We start from the raw sequence: 26,083 nt of genomic DNA on the forward strand, positions 1-26,083 counted from the left end.
CGTCCGTCCGTCCGTCCGTCCGTCCGTCCGTCCGTCCGTCCGTCCGTATGAACACCTAGATCTCGGAGACTATAAGAGCTAGAGCCACCAAATTTGGTATGCAGTCTCGTGTAGTATGTACGCTTATCGAGTTTGTTTCAAATTTTTGCCACGCCCCCTTCCGCCCCCAGAATTTACATAAAACTGTTTTTCTTAAAAAGTATAGCAGATAGAAACATCAAATTTGGTTTATATACTCGTTTAGTTAGCGCGCAGAAAATAATTGTTCCAACTTTTTGCCACGCCCCCTTCCGCCCCCGGAATTCACATAACTCTGATTTTCTTAAAAACTATGAAAGCTACCGACATTAAATTTGGTATGTAAGCTAGCTTAATAGACGCGCAGATATTGACTATTTAAAAATTTTGCCACGCCCATTTCCGCCCCCGAAAATTAAACAAAACTGATTTTCTCGAAAGCTAACAAAGCTAAACTCACCAAATTTAGTATGTATATTGGCTTAGTATGCGCGCAGAATACATATATTTTAATATGTTGCCACGCCCACTTCCGCCTCCATAATTTAGAAAAAACCGATTAGCTCTTGCAATTTTTTGACCATCGCGATCAAATTTGGCAGACTCATAAATCTTATCTATTTCTATCAAACTACCAAATTTTATTGAAATCGGACTAGAAACATACAAAATATACGTATGAACGTATTTTGCTACGCGATCCATAAGGGCAGAATTGGCCGTTGGCTAGTGGCGGCGCTAGAGTGCTTGTGCGTTTGTAGAGTGAGCGAGATAGCAAATGGTATGAGCATGTTAAAACAATTTAGTAGACGTACATTTGGTTTTCGAAATTTTAAATATTTGTTTCACCTGGTGTATGGTATACCCAAGTCGGCGAGACGACTTACTTACTTCATTACTCTTGGCCAAGTGGCATTTGGCATTTGGTATTTACTCTATGGCCAAAAAAAAGTGATTTGTCTTCGTTCAACTTCTACCACTATTGGCTGATTGACCCAATTAAAATTTACAATGTGTTTTTTAAAATAAAATTTAATTTATGTGAAACGAAACAGATCAAAAAATAATAATGTATGAATAAATAAAATTTAATTTTTCTTAAAAACCTGAGAAATTGTCACCCAGCTAAACGGAGGGCGTGTCCCTACCCTTATCACTTACTTAGCCGAAAACATGAACAGAGACAGGCACAGGTACAGTGGCCTGAAAACATCTTTGAATATTGTGAACTATGTGCATATTTATCTCTACTATGAAAATATAGTCATACTCATTCATTGTCTTTGTTATGATCCATGAAAAAGTTCTTAGAAGGGAGTGTACGATAAAAATTACACAGGTAAAGCGAAAATGATAAAGTCCATCATCATTGATGTCCTTGTCTCAGAGGTCCACTAGCGGCCAATTTCAGACCACTGTGGGGACATTGGCAACTACCAAGCAATAATGCTAACTTGGCAGGCGAAGAAAATGCGCAAGAAAAACGGACAAGAAAAAAAGGACGAAAAAAAAACAAATAATACAGTTTTGTTTGTTTGTTTGTTTGCCGGAGTCGCTCATCCTGCGCGAGGGTCCTGGCCAGCCACTCCTGCTCATGTTGTTGTTGTTGTTATTGTGTGGCATATTTGAGTGTATTTGCACAAAATACGTGAAATTACGCGAAAAGTTCAGTCTGTTTATGTCTGTCTGTCTAATGTCCTTCCACTCCTCGTGCTGTGTAGAATCAGCTTCTGCCGTTTGCCCTTCTCTTTCTCTCTCTGTCTCTCTTTCACTGCTACTCCGGGCAGATCGAAGCGACAAGGCGACGCCACAAAGGTCCCAAGGATATAGGCCATGAGGAGGCGATGGCAGGCGAAGGAAGTTACTAAGTGAATATATGAAATGAGTAGCAAAAGTTGCCATTTAATTTTTGTCTGACCTTTGGGAAAATGACTGCAAAATACTGAAAATTATTATATGCAAAGTCTCACATGGAAAACAAATGAAAGTTTATGCATTTTCCTTAAATAAAAAAAGGTAGATCGATAAAAAAAATACTATACACAAAGTTACTGAACGACACTCTTTTAAATACTTTGAGTTCTTTTCATTTTGAAAACAAAACCAATTTTCCATTGCAAAATTTATGTAAATTGTGCAAAATTAATTGAATTATCATAGCAATTATAAACAATTTTACTTTATTATCTTTTTCGCATGCAGAGGGCGAAAGGCGAAAGGACGAAGAAACATTATAAATGAGGGCTTCTATGTGGTGGTGGTAGTATACGCCGAAAACAAGTTAATAATCCGCTAGCGAAATTCCAACAAAAGCAAAAACGGAAACGGCATTTGTCATGCAGCTGGGTCCATTTATCAGTTGGCATTTAAAAAGCCATTAAAACTGAATCCGGCAACGCTACGCAAAAATATATACCTATATATTTATATATACATACATAAAGGTATATATATACATACATACATAGGTGAGGGGTTGTAGGGGGTTTGGAAAAATATGAGAATTTTCCACGCTTTTGCAACTTCACAGGAAGCAGCAGCAGCCGCAAAGGCATCGACATCGGCAAACCTGCGGGACTCCAGTTTCTGTTTCAGTTCCTCGACTGTCCAATTGCCAATTCAATTCATAATTTAAGAGCCAACCGATTGCCGTGCCCGCCTCTTCCCACCTTCCACCAGACCCCTCTTCACAATCTCTTCCTTTGGGGTCGCCTCTCTCACTCATAGACGGAGTCTTTCAGCAATAAATTAATATAAAAATTCCTCACGCTCAGCCAATAAAAAAAGCAAGAAATGGACATTTTATCGCTGAGGCCCACGCAGCCAAAGCCCCCCCCCCTTGCTCACCTTCTGGGGCGACGCTCTTGTCTTGAACAGATCGAGATGTCTGAGATGCCAGCACATGGTACAGAGTTTGCTTTAGACTTTTGTTCAGGTCAGAGACATTTGTGGTATGCCAGCAGCAAATACTTTGAACCAATGAGGGACAATGGGAAAATGGGCAGTAGGAATGCAACCGAAATGAATAACGGTTACACTATGGACGACTTTCGTTACAGCGGTAATGGCATTTCCTTGATTTCATTTGAAATCGATTGATGGATTCATTATGAGAAAATGTAAGGTTCCTTCCTTGGGCAACAACTTATTATCTAAATAATTGGAAAAAAATCTGCAGTCAATTTCCACAAATCGTTGCATGCAATTTCATTTCCGTTTCCTTTTAATTTCAATTTCAATTTCAATTTCATGTAGAAACACATTTTCTGCAGGCTAATTGCAATCGACATTTAAATTGTTGCGGCCATCGATTAATTTTAAGGCTTTTATATGAATAAGAAAAAATGGGAACTGGGAGAGACGAAAAGAGAGAAATAAAAAACTTTGTCCCGCACTCGAGACAAAGTTCAAATTTGGAAAAGATCTGGTAGAAAAAAGTTTTGCATGTGACCTCGTTAGCTTCGGCAAGTCTATCAGACTAAGAGACTCAGCAGCAGAGAATCAGAGAGGGACGCTAGAGGAATACTTAGGGACTTGACTGGCTGCCAATGTGGTCGTTCGTCGTAGTTCTGGCAACTTTGTTAATGGTTTTGTCATAAATTTTAATTCGATTGCATCAGTTGTGAGTGCGACTGCGAGTCCTGGAGACGACCCGGGCATGAAAAATGCATTAGTTAGAACTTGAAGAAGTTTTTGATAGTGTGGTTGCACGCAGACTCTGACTTCATGGCTTCCTCCCATACACCATCCCACACACATACACACACATGAGCTTGTGTCCCTTCGTCTGTAGAGTCAATTAATTTATGCAGTGTGATGTAAAGTTTTGCTCCTTCTTTAAAATGAGCATGAAAGCCTGAACGCTCAGCTGCAATTCCAACGGCCACACAATTACACATGTGGAAAAAAAGAAGATAAAATCTGCTCGGTAAATTGAGGTAGCGACTTTAAATTACCCCTTGCGTATGCAAGAGTATTCTTAACTTGTGAGAATGCCACATTAGATTCAACAGGTAGTTAACAATTCCTCTATTTAAATAAATCTAGGCAGCATTAACCGATTTGTTTGTCGCTTTGTTTGATTTATGAGGTCACCCAACACTCCTAGTATGTATTATTACAGGGTATCTGGATGAGAAGCTGATGTGCAAGCAGGCTTAATACAGCACAAACAGACAATGGCCATGGATGGAAGATGGAAGAAAGGATCGTCGAGAGCCGCAAGCGAGGAAATGCGTTCAATTAATGAATTTTAAATGCCACGGCCATTGTTACACATACGGCACACGGTGCGTATGCGTAACGGCGGGCGATATTTGCAAGTCAACCACCAAGCCAAGCCAAGCAAAGCCAAGACCAGACAAGACCCAAACAAACCAAAACGGAACAGAACATAACAGACAAGGCAAGCCTGCAGCAGCAAGGCAAATGAAGGATAAAGGACATTGTGGTGCCATTATCTTTTTGTGTGCAGCTGCCTGTTAACCAGAATGTCAACCAACCAAAACCAACAGCAACTTGCACAGTGGTTGAAACGATTTCATTTATGCAAAATTTAAATCTTTCACATTATTATTATTTCTTATCATCGTCTTTTGTTTTCTTTCCCTCAGGTTCTTTCTTCTTGTCGTCGACTTTTGTTTTCTTCTCGTCCTCGGCCTCGGCCTCGGCCTCTGTCTGTTCGGCCGCCTTATCTTCAGTCAGATTTTCATCGCATTTCGTTTTCTTCTCCTTTTTTTGCAAGTCCCTAATTTTAATAGTTGAATTAATCAGTGATCAGAGACGGTAGTCTCTTAGATTTGCTGTTTTTATGCTTACTTGTGATCATACAATGAAATGGGATCGATGGTTACATTGGGTATAACAAATTTTGGAAATTTAATCATCTCATTTTGCCAATCATCACCGCCGCCAAAGTGTCTAGCCAAACGTTCGAATTCTTTATTTAGTTCCTCCTCATATTCGGGAGTCGGTTCACTTGGTTTCCCATCGGGATTTCGCATACGATATTCACGAGTTTTATCGAGAAACAATTGATGTATCTCATCTTTGGACATCACAGGGGCGCTCATGGATATCGAGCGTCTTAATTTAAGACGTAAAAGTTGCAGTGATTTAAGCATGTTTGTCTGTTAGTATATAATATATAATATAGAGTTTTGTTTACACTCAGTATTCATGTATTTCTGAAGTGAAGTCTCAGTCAAGGTGTACTACTACTTCTACATGTAGGCTCGATATTTTTGATGTCACTGTGCCGACTCTTGGGTTGCGTGCGTGAGTTGCCTGCGTGAAAAGGACGCTGGTACATTAACTACAAGGATAATGCCGTCTGTACGTCGTGCGTCCGTCATGAAAAAATAACAAGAAAATACCAGGCATGCCGTTCATTACAGCCCTTTTGCAGGTGCTGCTGGTTGCTGGTTGCTTCTGCCGGATCCACGAAAGACAAGACATCCGTAATGTTTTATTGTTGTAACTGTCGCCCGACGCCATAATATATAGTCAGTGTGGGTAGGGGCAGGTGCAGTGGGGCAGGTAGGTCGGTGCAGATGATAGCAGCATATCCTTTTTGAAGCTCCAACCTTTTCTTCGCCGTCGCCGTCGTCTCGTTTTCAGCCTTTTGAGAAAAAAATGAAGTGGGCAAAAGACTTTCTGGGCATTTTCTTTTCTCATTTTTCGGAGCCGTCTCTCTATTCTTTGTGTGTGTGAGTGTGTGTGTGTCCTCGTACGTGAGCAGCGCTCTGTAGATGATATTTAAGGTAGCTGGGAAATTATGTAAGCTTAAAAGCAGAGTTAGTCCTTCTTCGCATGTGTCCTTGCTCTATCTTTTTGCCCTTTTGTCTGCGTTTGTCGTCTTCCGTTTTAACAAATGTTTTGTTAGCTCACAAGTTTTCCGTTTGCAAAAATTATGCGGAAACGGAAGCGACAAAAGGAAAACCACAATTGAGTGAGGTGAAACGGTGTGCAAGTGTGCGAGAGTGTGGCACGTGGCACACTCACAAACACACGCTCACGCATACATACATACATATGTGAAGCTGTGTCTGTGTCTGTGTGTCATCAGTTTGAATTAGGACTATTCAATTTTCATTATTAAATAATGCCAGCCAGCGAACTGCTGAGGCGGGAACAAGACGAGTCAAGGGGGTGGGAACAAACTATTTGCCATATGTTTGTACGTGCCGCTTGATAAAATTAAATGCACAGAGGAATTTATGACCCTTGCCGCACACACACACACACATACTACGCCCCTTTCGACTCCTGCCCTGTGATCTCTCCCTGAGTGGTTGCGCAAATAGTGCGTGTCCTCAAGACTGAAACAGGATGTAGACTAAGGCTAAGGTAAAATTGTAATTAAATTTGTTCAAAATCATCTGAAGAACTTCCTGGCCATAAATCTCTTGGCCTTACCCTGAACGAGGGCTATTACAAAAATTTCACGATGGTCACTAAATTACATACAACTCATTGGTCCATTGGGACCAATACATACATACATACATACTTGTACATACATACTCTTCGATTTATGTGTGTGGCCCTCAGCTTTATGCATGGCAACAGGTTTTTCGCTTTGCCTTATAATTGCTAAACTTTCCCAATGACCCTCGTCATTAAATTTATTGAGAATCATTTCAAGAGCTTTTTCCTGGTCATAAATCTTGACTAAAATCGATCGATAAATCAAAACAAAAATTCACATAATTTTTATCGCTTTGCACAATTTTTGCATATGTCACAAATCACGGCCTTTCGATGGCCCCTTGCCACTCTCCTCCACACCCACACTCCATCTCTTTCATTTTCTTGCTGTATCTCTCTGTCTGTCTGTCTGTGTGTGTGTGGGTGTATCTCTACGTTTCGCGTTTCGATTTTCAAGTTAAACGTTTCAATAAAGTCGAGCACCTGTCAATAAATCGAAATTGCCTCTCATATTATTTTTATCGGCTCCGTTTCGTTTACATTGCACACGAACAAGCTGCTTCACATAAGCATTGCCTGAAGCCACGCCCATCTGCCATCCACATCACATCATATCCCCTCATCGCTCTTCTATGTCCCACTCTATGGACATGTCCCTCCATGCTCCATGCTCCATGCTCCATGCTTACTCCTACCAAAGCCACGACCTTCGCTATCTTTTGCCCATCATCTTCTTCCAGTTGAGCGCTTCTGCGGGTTTCACTCTGTCTTTCTTTCTTTCTTTCTGTTCGTTCTCTCCCTTCTTGTGGTTTTCAGTGATGTTTTTTTTTTTCTCCTTATTTCTAGATTTTGTTTTATGCTTTTGTCTCAAGTTTTAATTCAGTTTTTCGGTTATTTCTTTTCTTTTGTGTGTGTGTGTCTTTTTTTTCATTTCATTTCGAGCAATCGAATTGTGGGCAGTTTTCATGCACATTTCGGTTGGCTTTAATTAAAGCATCTTTTGAAGTTCTTTCGCTGTTGCCGCTGACTTAATCCACTTGCGCTTAAAAGCGACAAAGTGAAATTTTTAAGAGCTTGAGCCTTATGAAAATTTAATAAGCATTGCGTCCTGGCACTCTCTCGATGCCTCCAACAACAACAACAACTTCGGGGATGGCTGCAGGATGACGATGAGGTGGCAGGAAGATTTCGTATAATGAGAGTAGAGAACGCCCACGCTCCTTGCCCGTTGCCCTAGCCCTCGCCCTCGCCCTCGCCATTGCCGTCCGCCCCTTCCCACATGTGTCATGTAAAAAGATTGTTAAACAAGGCAGCACAAGAAGAAGACGACGGCGGCACAAACAGATATGGAGACGGAGCAGGCGGAGACGAAGCAGCAGAAGCTTAAAAATGAAATGCGTTTCTCGTTTTCACAAGACATGCGTGAAGGTGGCGGAGAAGGAAGGAAATCGGAGTTGTGTGTTAGCTGAGACCAGAGAGGCACAGTGGTATAATATACCTACATATACAATAAACAATAGGAACATACATGAATACATAAATAAATTATTGTTCTCAAAAAATAAAATTAGAGAGTCTTACCGATAACATCATTTAAAAATAAAAAAGTAACGTTGCTTGTTTCAATAACTTGGATGCTAGATATCCTCACCAAATTCTGTGTATCCCACAACTGTGGATTTGATAAATAACTTTTTCTAATGCTGATAATCGTTTCAAGGTCTCAAATTTCTGTAAATTAAATATTTAAAATGCTTTAGAAATTGAAATTCCATTCAACAATGATACAAAAATGCCCATGGTCCGCGCTTTTGGCCTTGCTGGAAGACATTGCTCCGCTTCCAAAGAAACAAGCGAAATATTATTTACGAGCTGTCAAATTCCAGTTAACATGCTTTATAACGAGACCAAGGACAACGACAACGACAAAGAGAACGAAGTGTTGTGTGTGCGGTGGTCGCATAGTTGGCAGATTCTCAGATACAGTTACAGTTTGCAAAAAAAAAAAAACAAAAAAAAGAAAAAAGGAAAAGCAAACAAAATTGTGCCGCATCGCCGTCTCGCCATGTCTAAGGATGCGGGCAACAGGCATTGGGCATAATAAAATAAAAAGCATAAATGAAAACGCAGGCCAGGATGACTGGATGGCTGGCTGGATGGATGGATGGATGATATGGTAGGCGCGGGGGATGGATGGAAACCACGAAAAATAATTTAAATTTATGTACTTCTGTGTATTTATTTTGTGCGTTGCTTTTATTTCCTTTCCTCGTTGAAGACTTTCTCTCTCTCTTTTTTTATCTCTTTCTCTCGCTCTTTCGTCTTCCGACTCCTTCTACGTTTTTGTCTCGTTGCCTTGTTCCATTTTCTTATTCTTATTCTTCTTCTTCTTCTTGATTTGTTTGCTTCTGCAGAAAGCATTAAATTCAATTTACGTATGTGCGGATAAGAGTGGGCGTGGATACCCTGACTCTACTGACTCTACCTTCCATGCCGACTGACTGCCTGCCACTCAGCGTCAGTTACATATAGCACAGACATACACTCTGTCACACATGCATACATACATACATACATATTTGTATGTTTGTACGCATATCCTCAAGAGCAAGCATCTTCAATGACGACCTGTTGTTGTTTAAAGAATTACTTAACATCGTGTGTGCAAAAGTGATTAATCAACATTTCCAAGCTGGTTAAAAAGAAAAACCCCAGTGACCTTTGAGCATCATTTCCATGGCAAATAAACGTCAGATTCCTATCTAAAAATATTTCATATAGCTCACTGTCTCATTCTTTTCTGTCTAGTTTATTTTATTTTTGCTGTTTGCTAAATTTAGCCAAAAAGTAGCAGTCATGTTACCGTTATCAACCAAAATATAATACAATTGTATTTCAATGGAATGTAGTAAGTCGTAGAATTTCAACGAAGGCCACTTGAAGCCCATGCAGAACAATGTAAGTATTTGCAACCGCGAACTAAATGTCCTTTACCAAAAAGACGCGCTTCAAAATGTGGAAAAATCTTCATGTCTCTACTAAAAGTTCGCTTCATCATTAGATTTTTATACAATTAGATACAATTAGAAAAGAACCGTAAGGATCACAGCTAATGGATTAGTAAAGTAAATCACACTTTGGATGTTCAAAATACGCTTAAGGCAAGTATTCGTATTCTTTGGTAGGGAATTTTAACCTCGAAGTTTGCTTATTACATGCATCCTTTCATTTCATTCCAGAGCGTTTGTTGTTGGCATTTTTCACGCTCTGCTGGAGCTGCTTTTGCTGCTGCTGCTCCTTCTCTTACTGTTCAGTTCATACTTCCCTCTGTATATACATGTGTGTGTGTGTGTGTGTGTGTCTGACAATGCGTGTGCCATCTCTCGACAAGTTTTCTCAAAAAGTGAGACAAGTGGAAATCCGTTAAAGAAAATACGTGAAAAACAGATAAAGGAGATGGAAATGGCAGCAACAGCAACAGCAACGGCAACGGCAGCAGCGACACAGGCAGAAACGACATCGTTGGCAGCAAATAAAAATTAATTGAAAAATGTTTATCAAGGACTTTCCATTAAAAAAAAAAAAAAAAACGATGGAAAACAACTACAAAAGCGAGAATCTGTATAATACATATGTACATATATGCTTTATATACGCGAAATGAGAGATGAGAGCTGATAATTGATGAGAAAACACAAAATACAATTAAAATTAATATATTTAAAAAAAAAAAACGGCAAACACTGAAAATACACAAACAAATGACGAAAATGCAGCTCCTTCAGTTCATTTCAAATGCAGCGTGCCGCACTTTGTTGCATATGCCACAACACTCCACAACAGATCATCATGAATTTGAATTAAAATATTTCGCCCGGGCAAAATATGCACACGAAAACTAAAAATTATGCAATGCATTAAAAATTTAACAAGCGCTTATCCGCTTAGTGCAACGCCTGAACGCCACTATGACCAGTGCGGCATCGGCGGCGCCGCGCGGCGGCACGCAAAAAACGTGGCTGGCATTTGCGCAGGGGAGGGGCTAGTGCCGATGATGAGGTGACTCGCTGCTTCTCATTGTTGTTGCTGTTGCTGCTCTGTCACTTTTAATATTAAAATTTTTGACATTTTCAACAGTTGACGGCGACAAAAGCCGCTCCGCGCCATTTCGCGCCACCTCTCGCTCTGCCACCCTCTATCTCGGACTACCACTCCGCACCACTCAATGCAAATTGGGCAGAAATAATATGCAAACACAAAACACAACACAGTAGAGGAAAATATAGCCTAATTGGCTGCCAGATCGAAAACCGAAACCGGTCAAAATTGGATTGGACAATTTAAATTTTACACAGAGATCTAAATTATATAGAAATTAATCAGACATGCTAGACAATAAAATAAATCGGATAACAGGTTAACATGCAATGATTCATTATTGTCAGATACACTGTCAGGAATTTTGCTCCCTAAAGAATGCAATAACCACAATTCGCTTTTTGAAACATATATTGAAAATTTGAAATATTCTTTGGATAAAAAAAACTCCCCGAGAGAAACGTTGTTTATATATTATATCTCATATATTATTATAAGATATTTAAATGTGAATCGATAAATTAAGTTTTAGTAGAGCTAAACAAAAAAAACAAACGGAATCATCGACCCCGAATTATAAAGAAAAGTTAGATCTACCTAATGTTGCTGACTTCGGGTGTAAAGTTGATGAAGGATTAAAAATCGAAATAATCGTTACATGGTCCACATTAACTCTGGCCTGATAACTGGGCTTTGTCGATTTTACTCTATTAAAGACCAGAGAAACCCTTATGGGTTAGGAATTTAGTCTAGGGTTTTGGTTGATAAAGATATCTTTAACATTTAAGTACTTGTATGGTAAAGGAACACTAAGCTTAGTATTTTCATTCAGTTCAGCTCCCCTACTTCCAACAGTTTTCTTATTCCCCTCTTCTCTTATTCGCACCCCACTTGCTCAATCCTAGCCATAGCTAACTATTAAACCGTAGCGAGGACTTTTGCCAGGACAAACGATTTGTACTTGTTGTTGCTGTTTGTGCTGCTGCCACGCCCCTGCCATTAGTTTCGAGTCTTTGTTGCCTGCTGCTTGTATTAATATTTAGTTGCATTCAACTTTATTTGCAGTTGGCAAATGTTTTAACCCCGCAAGGAAGGAAGAAAATGCGGTTGCTTTACCAATTCCCCCACATCTCCTCACACCGCTCCTTTCCCGCTCCTGCTCCTGCCTACCACCTATCTTCCATGTGTTTTTCAAATGCAACAGATGCGCCAAATTAATGCGACCATTAAATTGTATTAGCGTTGGTGCAAAATGTAAAGCGCATTTGCCAGCGTTAAGCAGCAGATTGCTTTGGCTTACCAAAGGGTCGCAGGGGGAGGATGGGATGAGGATGAGGAGTGTGTATCTAACTGTAAATGCATTCGCGTTGTATTTGCTGCAAATTTGTGTGTGAATAAACATGAGAGTCGGTTGCATTAATGCGCAGACAAAAGCCAACGTCGAACATAGAATCCGCCCACGCACTCAACATCCCGTCGCGTCGCGTCGCGTCGCATCGCATCGTTTCGGCGTGGCGTGGTGCGGCATGGCATGGCGCTTGCACGAACGTACTTAGCATCGACAACGGATTTAAATATTCCCAACAGTAGAAGATATAGATAGAACAGCATGCTAAAATATACAATATCTGAGGCAAAAGCATCGGCAAGTTTATGTGGCAAGCCACAAACTAAAAAGCCACAAATGGTCATGGGTGTAGAAGGCCCTGCAACAATGTACGAGATACGAGATAGCGATGATATTACCAACAGTTTTCCAAACGAATTCTCTTCCAAAATTTTTTAATATTTCGCCTAATACAAATTGAAAATTTTCTAAATTATAGCGCTTTTCAATCCTTTATAACCAACCTGACTACGTCTATGGTAAGCCAAACATTTTGCTCATTTTTGCCATAAAATGTAGCATGTTGCTTGCCGTGCTGCTTTCTCCCTGATTAGTGCAACTTCAACGCGTAACAAAGCAACCGAAATACTCAAATTTCCGTTCGCTTTTCCTTTCTCGCTTTTAAAGAGTCATTCGCTTAAAGAGTCGATAAATATAGCGACAATTATCATCGATAATGAAAGGTGCTTAAATTGCATGGAATTATTTCATATTTGACTATCTCAAGTAGTTTGGAAATGGGGCTTAAGTATGTCCGTTTGGAGAAAGCTTCTTAGATTATCAACACACACATTTGTTCATTAGTTTGTGTTTTTGGGGTACGGGTGAATTAGTACAATGAGCCGGTCATTTGAATTAGGCGAATACAAAAGACTACGCTAATTGGCCTCTAATTGGACCAAAGAACAGGCTGGTGTGTATTCCTAATTAAAATGCATCCTTTTGGCCATACACATGAATGCGCCTCATACATTGCGGGAGGAAGGGAGGAGGGGCAACTTGTTGCCCTTAAGCAGCTTTTGTGTACGGCCCAGACACAGATAATGCATCTGCATTTGATCCCATATCTATTTTTGTTTCTCGAGTCAAACATTTTAATTTCTACCTCCTTCCAAATTGCATATCGCTCCTAATCAGAATGAAATCCAATAACCAATTAGAAACAAATAAGCCCTTCCAAAACAAAAGAAACCCACTACTCTCCACACCCTTCACCCCTGCTCCCACATGACGACAACGATGATGATGATGCTAATGATAATGATGATGATGATAGCAGCAACTCATCCTGTTCTGTCTCTTTCTAATGGTTGCTCCAAATTGTTTGCTGGTCTTTCAGGTTGTAAATGCTTGCCCCTGTATTCATCTATCCATCCAGTACAGCCTGGGGATCTCTACCATATTCAACCTTTCCCTACCCTTTTCTCAATGCGGTCATAATTATATTAATGAACACACTGCATTTGCCTCTCCACTTTTCGCCGCCCTCCCTCTACCTCTATCCCCTCGTATATTAAATGTATGCTACCTGCTACCCACAGCCAGAAACAAAGCAATGTTCATATATTTGCATAGGAAAATTAATGCCATAATTATTTGCCACACGAACAAACAATGCACAAGATGTATGCAATATTGAGAATGTCTGTGTTAGTAGATGTTGATATGTCCCATTCAAAGGTGGGGTCCCATGGCCCCCAGATGAACTCATGTAATACAAGACATCGTTGCATTTAATTTGATTCACAGATTTTTGAAGCGATTTGTCAATTAAAACTACCTATAAATGACTTATTAGTTGTCTTGGTTTTTGGCTAACGGATCAGATCAGTAATGTTAATTGGTCCAAACCAAATGGCATTAATATTTGAGATTAGATACGAAACTTTTCTGTAGGATCTCGTATAGTAAGAGAAATTGCCAGATCAATTGTACAATAATGTATCTGCAATGGGAAACCCCCATTCTTATAGTTTAAATTTAACTATCAGCCGCTGTCTGTTGCAGTCTCGTTCCCTCTATCTCGCCATCTCCCTTTCGCTTTCTCTCTGTGCGTTTGTGTGGTTTGAGGCTGTTTCTGGGCTGTGAAATATTTTGGATTCACTTACCGCCTGTTTTGTTGTAGTTGAAGTAGTTGTCATTACTGTTGGCCAGCTATTTGGGGTTTCTGCCTTATGTATGCAACTTAATTAATTTGCTATGCCTATTATTTTGAGGGAATACACACTCTCGCACACACATACACACACGCACTTGCAATCAGATGAACTAACCAACTGACTTTAGCTTTATTTCACTTTACTTCACTTTACATGACTTTCCGTTACTTGGCAATACAATTGACTTTACGATATGTACACACACACACTCACTCATGGGTGTGTGCAGAGAAGTATAATATTTGCACACACAAACTATTACTGAGTAATCACTTAGAATGTTATTAATAAATCATTTTTTAAACAAGTTGCCAAATGAGGCAAATGAATGAATAATGCCACCCACTTAATCCGCATCAGAGCTAAAACAAGTCTTTATCTAAAAGCTGAGAAAATATTTTGCCAAACGAGTATACACAGAAAATCTGTGCTCACTGACTCAGACTCTGAAGAATATATAATTATATTAAAGTGCATTGAGTGTTATAGTTTCTCGTTTTTAATGTATAGCACAACGGATCTGATTTTCATTCCCCTCAATACCATTAAATCTTCATAGCGAAATGACTTTTATTTTCGCTATATTTATCAGATCAAGTACTAAAGATGATACATGATATATATGGACCTTTTTGTGCAAAAGGACGCACTAAATTTGAATTTCTAATTCCAAAACGATTCGAAACTAGATATAACCAGTTAACTTTTGAAAATGATTGAGAATAGTCTAAACGTGTGCAGATTCACATTAGTCACTATTTCTTAGTGAAATATTAAAACACTTTAAGTATTACAAGTTTAGTATTCAAAGCAAAAGAAAAAAAAACAACAACAAATGGGAAACACACAGCGTGATGCATTAGGAATGTATTGCATTTGAGTTTTGTTTTTGGTTTAGGTTGTTGCTGCTGCTGCTCTTTTAGTTGCCTGCCATCTGTACGATATCAATGGGTGGGCTAAGAGCGGATTAAAGGTGAAATAACGTAGTGCTGGTAGCTAACAGGAAACCCAGCAACCACCACCACCAAATGCAAACACTCCACAACACAAACTAGATGACAGGGGGAAGTCACGATCCGATCCCCGGCATTATGCCTTGCATTAGCGTGCAATTTGCTCATTTCCAGTCGTCTATGGCCACCTCTCCCACTTTCAACATTCAACCAAAATGCTCTCCTCTCTCATTCACTCGAAGTACTCGGAGTACTTAACATTAAGCCAATGCGCGGCAGCTGAATCATTTCCTTCTCCTTTTCCATCTCCATCTCCATCTCCATGTCCTTTTATTCCTGAGACTGTATACTGTATACTGTCCCAGTGTCTGGTTTTCTGCATTGCTGTGTGTCTGTTTGGCATTTGTTTATCAAACAATTTCAATATGCTTATAGACCTTAATCTCCTATGCTTAGTGAGCATCTCCTTCTCAGTCTCGCATTCGTTTTTGCTGGCCCCTTGCATTGTTTTATTGCATAATAGCTGAAGTGTCTGTTCAACTTTGTCGATGTCTGTTTGTTTAGGATTAGAGGGACCCGGCTAGGTTTAACTACTTCTACATGGGCGTAGAAGGCGGAATGAGTGACAAAGTGAGTAAGGTCAATGCACCACTTAAATTTGCCATTTTCCAGTGGTCACTCAATCATCTAAAGTACCTACAACAACCCCCTTTCTCTGTTGGTATGCACGTCCATGCAATGGCATTGTGTTTGACTTGAGTTTTCTTTTCTGTGCTGTCCCTTTCCTTCAACCCTGTCCCGTCCCTCAGATTGGTTCGGGTTGGTGTGTTTGGGTCTTGGTGGTTGTTCGACCCTTGACCCTGAGCTCTAATTTGAGTTTGACATTTATGTCAATATTTGGTCAGTCATTGTTCGCACTCTCCTCACACGACACGACACCACGCCACTCTACACTTGGCCATCGGCCATCGGCCCATGGGGTTGGCACTTTCTTTATTGTTACGCTCGATGTCCTCATTTCGTGTCCTCTCCCTCTTTGACTCTCTCTCTACTGTCTGTTCTGGGGTCTGGTGTTCTTCTGTTGGTTCTATTGACAACGCGGTTAGCCACATGCGGGCTGGCGCGACACTAATAGAAATTTATTGCATATACTAAAATACAATTAAATAAATTATGAGATTTACTTTAACAAAAAAAAAAGAAAAAAGAATAACCAGAAGAGATAGAAGAAGAAAACCATAATTTTTTCCGTTTTCGTTTTACCATAATTACCATAAAACCTTGCCGTTATGGAAAAGGAGCAGGATGGATGAATAGGGAGCAGGAGCAAAAAGATAATCCAAAATGCGTGTCCGCATTTTCAGGTGAACGCCAAAGGATTTTCCAGGCAACAAAGTAGTAGCCCGAAAGTAAGACAAAGTGGAGAGAAAAGCTCCCAATCTACCGGTAGCTAACACCCAAACTTCCCCCATCTCACGCTTTCTTCACCTCCGTCACCTCCACTCTTAGAACACTAAAAGCGCAACATGTTGCCTCAAGTAGTCCCAGACAAGACACTTGCCTACTTTGTCTGGTGGTCTTCTGATGGTCTGGCGGCGGTGGTGGTGTTGGCTCATCTACATGCCAAGCCAAGCAAAGCCAAGCCATGCCACCCGCCCTCCTCGCTGTAAATTATGGAGCTGTGCACGTCTGGTCATTAAGCCAAATAAAACCGGCACAAGATTTATACACGCGCCCGGGCAGAGTCACCAGACTTGGGGTGAAAGCCTTTTCAAATGGACTGCTCGATTTTGGCCTCCTTTCTGCCTTTCTGCCTTTTGTCGCTCTGCCTCACACCAACGACCAACGCCAACTCCAACGTAACTGTTTTTCATATAAATTCCATGCTAAGGGTAGCCTAGGCACTTAATTTTCCAACTTCTCTAACCATTTTCCACTGACTTTAGCATAAACACACGTGCTGCATGGTACAAAAAGAGAGCAGAGCACGAAAAAAGAAAAAATAGATAGTAAAAGAAAAGGTGCAACAGTTAATCTTAGTTACGTTTAGTCAGGGAAATAAACTTATATTTGGCCGACCAACAAAAGACTCTCTGTCTAGCCTCTAGACTACACTCAAAAAAATTAGCGAAAATATTAACATTAAATTGCACACTACAAACTTAATATAAAATTTAGTAGCTCGTATTCCGGCGTTTCTTATCGTTGTGGTAGTTTGCTGGTTGGAGCAGATTCAGCAAAGGAATCGACATTGACACGTGATTTTTTCAAGTGTTTGCCCAAAGTTTGGTTAATAAGATCACGTAATTTATTTAATTTGAGACGTTCCTCTAGAGAACGTGAAACTTTTCTCTCTTTTGTTGGACATATTTGTATATTAAACTATGATTAATTTATCCACTTGCAATTAATTAATTAATTAAGTAGAAATAGTAAAGCTCTGCAAAAAGTTTAGATTCTCCAAATCAAGTTCTATTCTCACTTCAGATGCTCCACATTCTGTCCGCTTTCTTTCGACTTGCCTTTTATAGTTCCTCAAGGATACTCTACACATCCACACACACACACACACACACACACACACACGCATTTTCGGTCTGGTCCAAGTCAACAAAGTGGTGGCAGCGGTGTTGAAACTTTATCTAACACTTTGCAGTCCAAAGCAACTTTGAAGTGCATTTTCCACGACTCACATGCGTCACGCAGCCCAAACAAAACACTTGGCCTTGCCCTATTGTTTTACGTACGAGTGAAATCCGCTTTCTTCCCCACTTCCCTTCGAAAAAAAAAGGCAAAACTTTAGTCCGCAGTCATAAAAACTATATCAAAGGCATAACATAAAATAAGAAGCAACAAAACTATTCGGAAATACAACCGAAAAACCCAAACCAAACTAACTGTAAAATGTTTGAACCATAAAAATTGTTAAATGTTCACTTTAAGAGTAGAAAACTGTGCAGCAAAACTTAAAATTGCCCGACACTCGATTCGTACTTAGCACCAAAAAGGCCAACTATTGATTGCCGGACCCTTTTGCCACATTTTTTGGGGGGCAGCAAGGGGAGAGACCTAAAGGGTCGCACTACGTATGTGTTTTTATGCGAAGCTTCTTTGTTTTGGCCAGCATCTGTTGTTACCAATGCGTTGCATACCCTGTAATTAAGGCTGCAAGTTAATATAGAACTGAGACAAAGAAAACATCGACATAATTAAACGTTTTACAAGTTCTAGTATAAGTGAATAAAAATAAAATATTTTCTTTCAACATATTTAAGATTAGTGCTAAGTATTTTGCAGAACTTGCAAGAAGCGTTTCAAGCCCATGAAGTAAAGTGCCACATTAGTTTATACTCTAAGGGAGTATCATTACGTCTTACCCGAATTCCCGACCAAAATTCTATGGCACTTTTGTTGCCGTCATTGTTGTTGTTGTTGCTATTATTTTCGCTATTGTTTCATTTGCTTTTAATTTTGAGTGAACAACTTCTTAAGTGCAGTAAACCGTCTGCTTAGCGTCTTTCTTGCAATTTCTGTTTCTCCACTGCGTTTCTTTCAGAGTTTTTACTTCTACTTCTTTTTTTTGGGTTTTTGCTTGGTTTTTTGTTTTTTGGCTCTCAAGCCATTTTGCCAACGGGCGCGCCATAATTATTTTGTTTGCAATTAAAAGTCTTGACACTGCTGCGAAAGCATTTGAATTTTCGTCCAAAAATGTTCGTTGAAACTGGCAATTTATGGAGCAGCAGCAGCAGGAGTTTAAATACAGTTTGTTTGCCAAAAAAAAAAAAAAAAAAAGAAACAAAACGAAGAAGAAAAGGAAAATCGCATAGAAAAGAAACTGGCTAGCAAGGAAATTTCATTGGCAAAGTGCTGAGCAAACTTTAGTCAAAACTTTATAATTATTTCCCCTTTTAGTGCTAGCCCGAAAATTGCATCTTACAGTTTTACCTGTGATGGCTAAGACCCTTTGTCTGATGAGTAACCTCTCAACCGATAAAGAATCAAACGGATAGTGAATTAGTTCTAATAAATAATTTGGTTTCTTGGAAAAAAATCAAATCGCCCTTAAATGTATGCTATATAAATGTTTGATTTTAGATGCCCATAAAAATTCAATTTGTGCTATTAATATCAACATTCTCGCGCTCTCACAGTGAGAGAAGTGAAGAGTGTGGTAGAGAGGACTAGTAGGGAAATGGCAAAATATAATATTTCACTTTGGGGGCTATGGCTTTGTTGTTATCTACACCCCCTTAACATGCACACACACACACCCATTTTGATGATGATGACGATGATGATCAAGAGCATTGCAGAAAATTTTACATAGAACGAAATTAATTTTAAATTATGCATGACCCGGAATGGGTATAGCTATATAACTCTATAGCAATAGCTAGACACCGAGAAAGAGACATAAAGCGGAGGGAGAGAGAGCAAAGCAAGCGCAACGCAAAATCGCCAGGGATTTGGAAAATTTTCACCTGCCAACATTAACCCAGAATATAAAGCCACCCCTCGCCAGCCGGCAAGCCAGCCGGGGGTATTGCCTTACAACAAGGGTTAGTCGAAAACTTCATGAACAATGGCCAACGGCAGCTATGATCGCTTTTTGGGGCAATTTTCGGTAAACCCTCGCTCATTTGGACATTTTACACTTCGCAGTAAATTTAATTTTGCACAAAGCTCACCAAAAACTTAAAGGCAAGCAAGTAAACAGCTAAGCTGGCAGGCTGGCAGTCAGTCAGTTGGAGGTCCAGGAAGTGCAACGGTTGCCTTTTTCCTTCTCCGTGTTCTTTTTGTGTTTTTTTTTTTTTTTACTACTAGTGGTGAAGCATTTTTTGCATTTATTGAGTAATAAAATCGTAAATTTCCTCGTGCCATGTTACAAGTGAATGCGCTTGGGTACTGGGCGACGCCCCGTTTTGTTCTGTGTGTGCCACGCCTTCCATTTTGCGCCGCAGGCATGGCACAATTGTTGGACATATTCAACAAGCGTAGTAGTTGTGCTGCAGGTGCCCAACCTCTTTCTAACGAGCCATGGCCACACAGCTGCCCCAGCTCCAGTTCCAGTTCCAACTCGCGTTTCGTCTCCTGCTGTTGCTGTTGCTGTCTCTTCTGCTGCCATCTTGTTCCGACTCGCTGCGCGATTCCTTTGTGTGCCATTGTCGAAAATTGAATTTCAAATTATTTTCACAGCTCTCTCTCCTCTCTCTGTCTCTGTCTCTGTCTCGCATTCCCATACCATTCTCACCGAACACCCAACACTTGACTGACATTGAGCCATGCTCTGCTGTGCTCTACTCTACTTTACTCTACTCTACTATACTATGCTATACTCTGCAGTGTAGTGTCCTGTCCTATCCCATCCTGTCCTGTCCTCTGCCTGTCTCATCTCTCTGTGGCCCTTTAGTCAGTCAGTCAGTCCATCGCTTGTCTCTCACTTTGGTTGTTCTTGGTTTTTCGGTATAATCGCAGCTTTATTAATTTTTTATCGCCTACTTTTTGGAATTTTTATTGGAAATTAAAAATGCTAATGTCCTGGCTGGCTTGGGCTTTCACTTTCCACGTTCTGCCCCTAACCCCCTTTGCACATTTTTACGCTATTTTAATTTGTACTGAACTCGAAACGAAAAAAAACGAACCGACGTGAAGTCGGACTCGTCTTGGCGGAAGTTTATTATTGAGTCACTGCCGCCTTTGATCTCGGGGGTCCTTTGGGGAGTCATTGCCATTGCTTTTTATGCACTGAACTGTTAATGATGTGGCAAATTATTATGGCAACTGCCGATTGTCGAAGCCCGATTGCCGATGCTCGATGGTCGATTTGCTTTTCGCCCGTTAACCGCTTTACCGAATTCCCGAATCGCCCCACAATTGGCCCACTTTAACTTTGTTGCTCTTGCTTATCAAAATGCAATGGTCATTGATTTGGTTAGTTGGAAAGTAAAATAATGTGAAGAGGAGTGAAGAGGAGGGATTACCTTGATTGGTCGTTTTCTTCTGCATTTTGTGGTTTGAAAACTTTTCCACCTCACATAAATTTGTTCAGCTCAACCACATGTCTTGTTTGTAGTACTTCCACTTTCTTTTGGCTCTTTCCTGTTCTTTCTGTCTCTCTCTCTCTCTTGCCTTCTCTTTGTTTTGTGGTATTTTTGGTATTTTATTTTGTTGTTGTTTTTTCTTTTTTTGTCGAAAAGGGGGTTTTTGTTTAGGCTATACAATTTAGCAAATTGCCCATGACATTATTTTTTGTTTGTTGGCTAAAGGCTTTTAAATTAATGAAAAGGCCAAAGAAAGCTGAAAGAAAGTCCCAAAGGGTGGGCAAGTCGCAGCTTAAATACACTATCGTATAAGAGTGACAAGAAGACTCAATTGACAATATAAAAGAACGTGTCTGCAACTTATAAGTGTTGAAACATTTCTTGTCAAACCTTTAATTTTTGTTTCCCAACCTAAAGAAATGGCTAACCGGGAGAAGATAAGGCGCTAGCTCTTTAAGAAGAAACTTGGACGTCACCTTGAAATGTTTTTGTATATTCACTTATCCACTTTCAAATAAGAAATGTTAGATTTATGATCTTGATTAGACAACTTTGTTAACTTATTCCAAGTACCCGGGACAGCTTTTTTTTTTTCTTCTTTCCCATTTTAGCCAATTTTTCGCACAATCATTTCGTGCATTTTTGATTTGCGTGCCAAGCGGGCATTGTCGGAGCTTATAATTTCTTGACAAAGGTGCATATAATTTGCACCACTGTGAGGTATGAGAAATTGTTAAGACAGAGAGAGAGAGAGAGAGAGAGAGAGAGAGAGAGAGAGAGAGGGGGGGAGGGCTAGCTAACAGGAGCTGCTAAGCGCGGCAAGTCACGTGCTAGTCACCAACCAAGCACCGCCTTACCACCACCACACCCCTCTAAATCCAAAGAGGCAGAGCCAGAGGCAAAGTCAAATGTCATGTTTATGTCATGTTACGTTTCGGTTATTTCTCTTTTCCCTTTTGCGCTTTATTTCACTTTACTTTTGTGGTGCTCTGTTTCTCTGTTTGCCTTTTTCCTTTTGGCGCCTTTTTCCTCATCTTGGGAAAGGGGGAGTGCAGATTGGTGAGCGCGAGTGAGAGAGGGGAGTGAGTGGGGGACATTTCATTTTATTTGTTTGGAAATATTTCACTTACTTCTGACATTTTGATACCCTCTAATACGACCAAACGAATGGGCATAACAGGCAGCAGAAGGCATCCCACGCTTTCCATCTCGATCAACATGCTACAAATAAAATTTTTGTAAATTAAATTTAAGTACCACCGAGGCAGTGTCCTTCTTAAATGGGTCCAGGGTATTGCAATGTCGCGACTGTGACTTTTCGTTGCGATATTTGATATTTTCTTTTGCTATTCTGTTTTTTTTTGCCTTGACTCTCGGCGGGTTGCTGATAAACTTGAGCAATGAGACGAACAGACGCCATGTCGGAGGGTACAGGCGCCACCCTTTTCTCTGTCCACCCAAACGCCTGAGCCCCGCCCCCGTCTTGGTGCGTGAGTCCCATGCGTCGTTTTATGACATTTACCTTTATGACGGGTATTCAGAGATGTACGTATGTATATATGTATGTGTGTGTGTTGGTGTATGCCTGTGTGCCCCTTTTCTTGATTCAACTGAAATATTAATTTCTCTTTTTTATTGCATATGCCGCTGCTTGATTTATGACTTTTTAAAAAATAAACACAAGCAAAACGTAAAATTTTTGTGCAAAAACAAAATTTCAAATGTGAAATGTCAAAGTTAAGGGATTGAATCAATTTTTTTTTTATATATATTTAAAATTTTAATCCATGATTATGAATTGCTTAATGCTTTGCTCACTTTTTGCAGTACTCCCTGATAATTGTTTGGCATATTGATATCCTCATGGTATTTTAATTGGCATAATAATTGCTTTACATACATATAGTGTAAGCCATTGCATTCGGTATTTTTGTTAAGAATTCGTAAGTTTCATGATTGGAGGAATTGAAGAACGTCAGGGCAAAACGAAAAATTAAAAGATTAAACTAAACGCCTCGCTGCTGTTCATTTTGTACTTAAAGATAAACAGGAGCAACAGCGCAGTAAAAGAAATTAATTCAGTTAAAAGTTTTACATTAAGCAAGAATACAAAAAAAAAAAAAAATACACAAATAAAATAAAAAATACACAAACAGAAAGGAAGAAAAAACGCTCACAACAATCGGGTGTGTGATGGAAAGGATAGGAGATTTTTGGGTAAGAGGATAGAGTAACAAAAGTTGAAAACAAAAGTTTTTAAATATGCTCGTCTGCTCGTTGCTTTGGCTTTTTGCCTTTAACTCCTTTTTTCACGTCTTTGCTCGCTCTCCCCAAACTCTAGGGATTTCTTTTTTTCGGCAACTGCAGCAAAACAAATTGCAAATTAAGAACTAATTGGCTTACACAACCCAAAAGCACAGACGGCAGCAGAGGTCACAGGTTAAAAGGTAAGGCAAAGGTAAAAAGGAAAGACTTGATTGGCCACGCTTTCACTTTAAACTTTCGAGGCCAAGAAGATCACAAGTTAAAATGAAATAATGTTCGACAGAGATAGATAAAGACACAACGAAAGCGATTGGCGAATGGAAGTGGAAGGACGGCGGTGAGGGGCGTCGAGAAGGTAGAAGAGAACAAAGAAAAACAACAAGAGAAAGAGAGCAAATCGAGAAGGTGTGAGACATAAAAACACAAGAAGGAGCAGCCATTCAGCTAAGAGCCAAGTAGCCATTCGTGTCCAGCTGCCTCTAGTTTGTTTGTTTTTTTTATTGTTGTTGTTGTTCTTGTTGCTGTTGTGTATAATTAAAAGTAAAAATCGCAAAGGATTTCACAAAATTAAAAAAAAAATGCAAAACGCACAACAGCATTAAGAAACGAATTCAAAATATCCTACAGCTTTTTTGTGTATCAAACAAAATTAGAAGCCACTTTCTAGTTTATCCAATAATGTCTTCACTTAATACCTCCAGCAAAGCATTCATTTAATTCATAGATTCAACATAGTTAGTTATTTTTAAAGTTTGTATAGGACAAGTACTTTCGTTAATGGTTGTTGGCCAATTCCGGCATACCCATTTCATTTGTGCGCTCTTAATGTGTACAGCGTATAAAGAGGATTCCAAGTTCAGGACTTTTCACTTGCCTTTCACTTTAGCTGTTGACACCCCTACTTCTACTTTTACTTCTTCTGCTTGTCTGCCTGTCCGTCTATCTGCCCTTCTTGTCTCCGTTGTTCTTGTTGTTGTTGCTGCTGTTTACTGGTATCCCTTTTCAATTATTTTGATAATTATTTGCACATTTACAAGTTGGCAGTTAAAAAGTTATTCTATCTCGTTTTCGCCCGCTCGGCCTTTATTTCTCTTTCTCGCTGTCGCACTTCCTGAAATCAATTATCACCTGGCTGCCACTTGAAGGACCTGTTTGTTTTTTACAATTTTTTTTTGTGCGCGTGTGTGTGTGTTTTTGCCTGCATTTTCACTTAATTTATGCAATTAATATACACTCCAATATATCTTCTCCCCTTTCGCTTTTTCTCTCTCTCTCTCTCTCTCTCTCGCTCTTATTGTCAGCTGTCACCTCACATTATAAACACAAAATACACACACACACACACAGACAAACAAAAGAACAACGACAACTCGTGAGCTGTCATTGAAATTTGCCCTGCAATCCATGCAAACAGGCAGATGAAGGCCCAGACAAGAAACGATAATGCAATGGAATAAATAAATTTAATTAATTCCTGTATGGACTGAAGAAATTACTATACACACATGCGATATATGTATGTATGTATATAGAGAGTCGACATAAACAAAAAAACTCGCACGTCGGCACCAGATAAGAGAGAAAATTCATTGATCTTGGTGTTATCACAATATATTAACATAATACCGTTTGAATACGTGAGAAGTGTCTATCCATTTGTTCTACCTAAACAAGGATATTACTCGGTCTTTAGAAGACTAGTATATCTGTTTCTCATTTTGAATTGGTTAGATTAGAGCATTGGAAAAGAACTTCTATGGAATTTGAACGTTCTTAAATGAGAAATTTAGTCAAAATTCCATAAAAGCCTTTTACAATTCACGTATGTTCTGAGTCCGAGATCTGGAGTTCGTTGCCCTTCTTTTTGGTTGGCTCCCTGGGAGAAGCATAAAAACCTAAGCAGCCAAAAACTGCATTAAAATTGCAATAGCTTCTCATATAGAGTAGAGAGATGAGTTTTTTTTTTCTAACCGCTAGCTATACGGAAAACTCGCTGCTGTTGTTGTTGCTGGCTGCTGCTGTTGCTTTTTGCGAGTTTTCCGAGTTTTCCGAGTGAGGCCAAGGCAAAGTAATCACAGCAATGGCTTTTGTGTTATTTCATTTGCCGAGTCGGAACTAAACTCAACAGAGTCAAGGAGAGGTGAGCTGAGCAGAGTACAAAATCGAGTGCGGGGAGTTTTTGAGTTTTTGGCTTTTGGGCAGTTTTTAAAAATTAACACACATATTCAGACACACACACACACACACACATGGCAGACACACATACAACCAGAGACATACTAAACAACATGTTGGCAATCACTGAATATGCTGGAAGCACTTCCGGACTGGAGTTTTGAAAACTTTTCACATTTACATCAAGCGTTGGCTGTTAGAGCATTTTATTAAATTATAACAGGGAGAGCGAGATGGCAATACAGGGAGTGAAAGAGAGAGAGAGATAGAGAGAGAACGAGAGAAAAAGAATATATGTAAGCTGGTTCTAGTTTTGGCCTGTTGGGCCGCATAAATTTCTGTTTCCGCTCTGCAAATGAGCCACAAGGGAGTCTCCGTCTCTGACCATTTATACATTTTATAACAAAAATGGACTACTCCCCTCTTCACTTCACTTTTCTCTTTGTCTCTCCCCCTTTATCACAGCTCACAGCCCATCCCAGCCCCTAAACCATTACACTAAATATTCGCGGCCCTTTTATTTTGTTTTTTTTCTGTTGCGGCACGCATAACAATGCA

At 39.8% G+C, this 26,083-nt stretch overlaps 2 protein-coding genes across 2 annotated transcripts in view; both read right to left on the bottom strand.

Moving 5' to 3' along the window:
* Nucleotides 1–26,083, bottom strand: part of LOC6638684 (connectin) — a 149,727-nt gene that overhangs the window by 81,276 nt on the left and 42,368 nt on the right. The window lies entirely within an intron of this gene.
* On the bottom strand, nt 4,540–5,214 carry LOC6638632 (ATP synthase-coupling factor 6, mitochondrial). Its single transcript, XM_023181010.2, has 2 exons — nt 4,837–5,214; nt 4,540–4,765 (listed from the first exon to the last, which is right to left on the bottom strand). Exons 1-2 carry the CDS (start codon nt 5,139–5,141, stop codon nt 4,594–4,596), a joined length of 477 nt encoding a protein of 158 aa, XP_023036778.1. The 5' UTR covers nt 5,142–5,214; the 3' UTR covers nt 4,540–4,593.

The sequence above is a fragment of the Drosophila willistoni genome (genome assembly GCF_018902025.1).
Source record: "Drosophila willistoni isolate 14030-0811.24 chromosome XR unlocalized genomic scaffold, UCI_dwil_1.1 Seg144, whole genome shotgun sequence".
Taxonomy (NCBI): Eukaryota; Metazoa; Arthropoda; class Insecta; order Diptera; family Drosophilidae; genus Drosophila; species Drosophila willistoni.

Coding starts and splice junctions, on each gene's coding strand:
- LOC6638632 (XM_023181010.2), bottom strand. CDS start 5,141: ATGCTTAAATCACTGCAACTTTTACGTCTTAAATTAAGACGCTCGATA. Junction 4,766..4,836: donor ATTTCATTGTATGATCACAA/GTAAGCATAAAA, acceptor TATTAAAATTAG/GGACTTGCAAAAAAAGGAGA.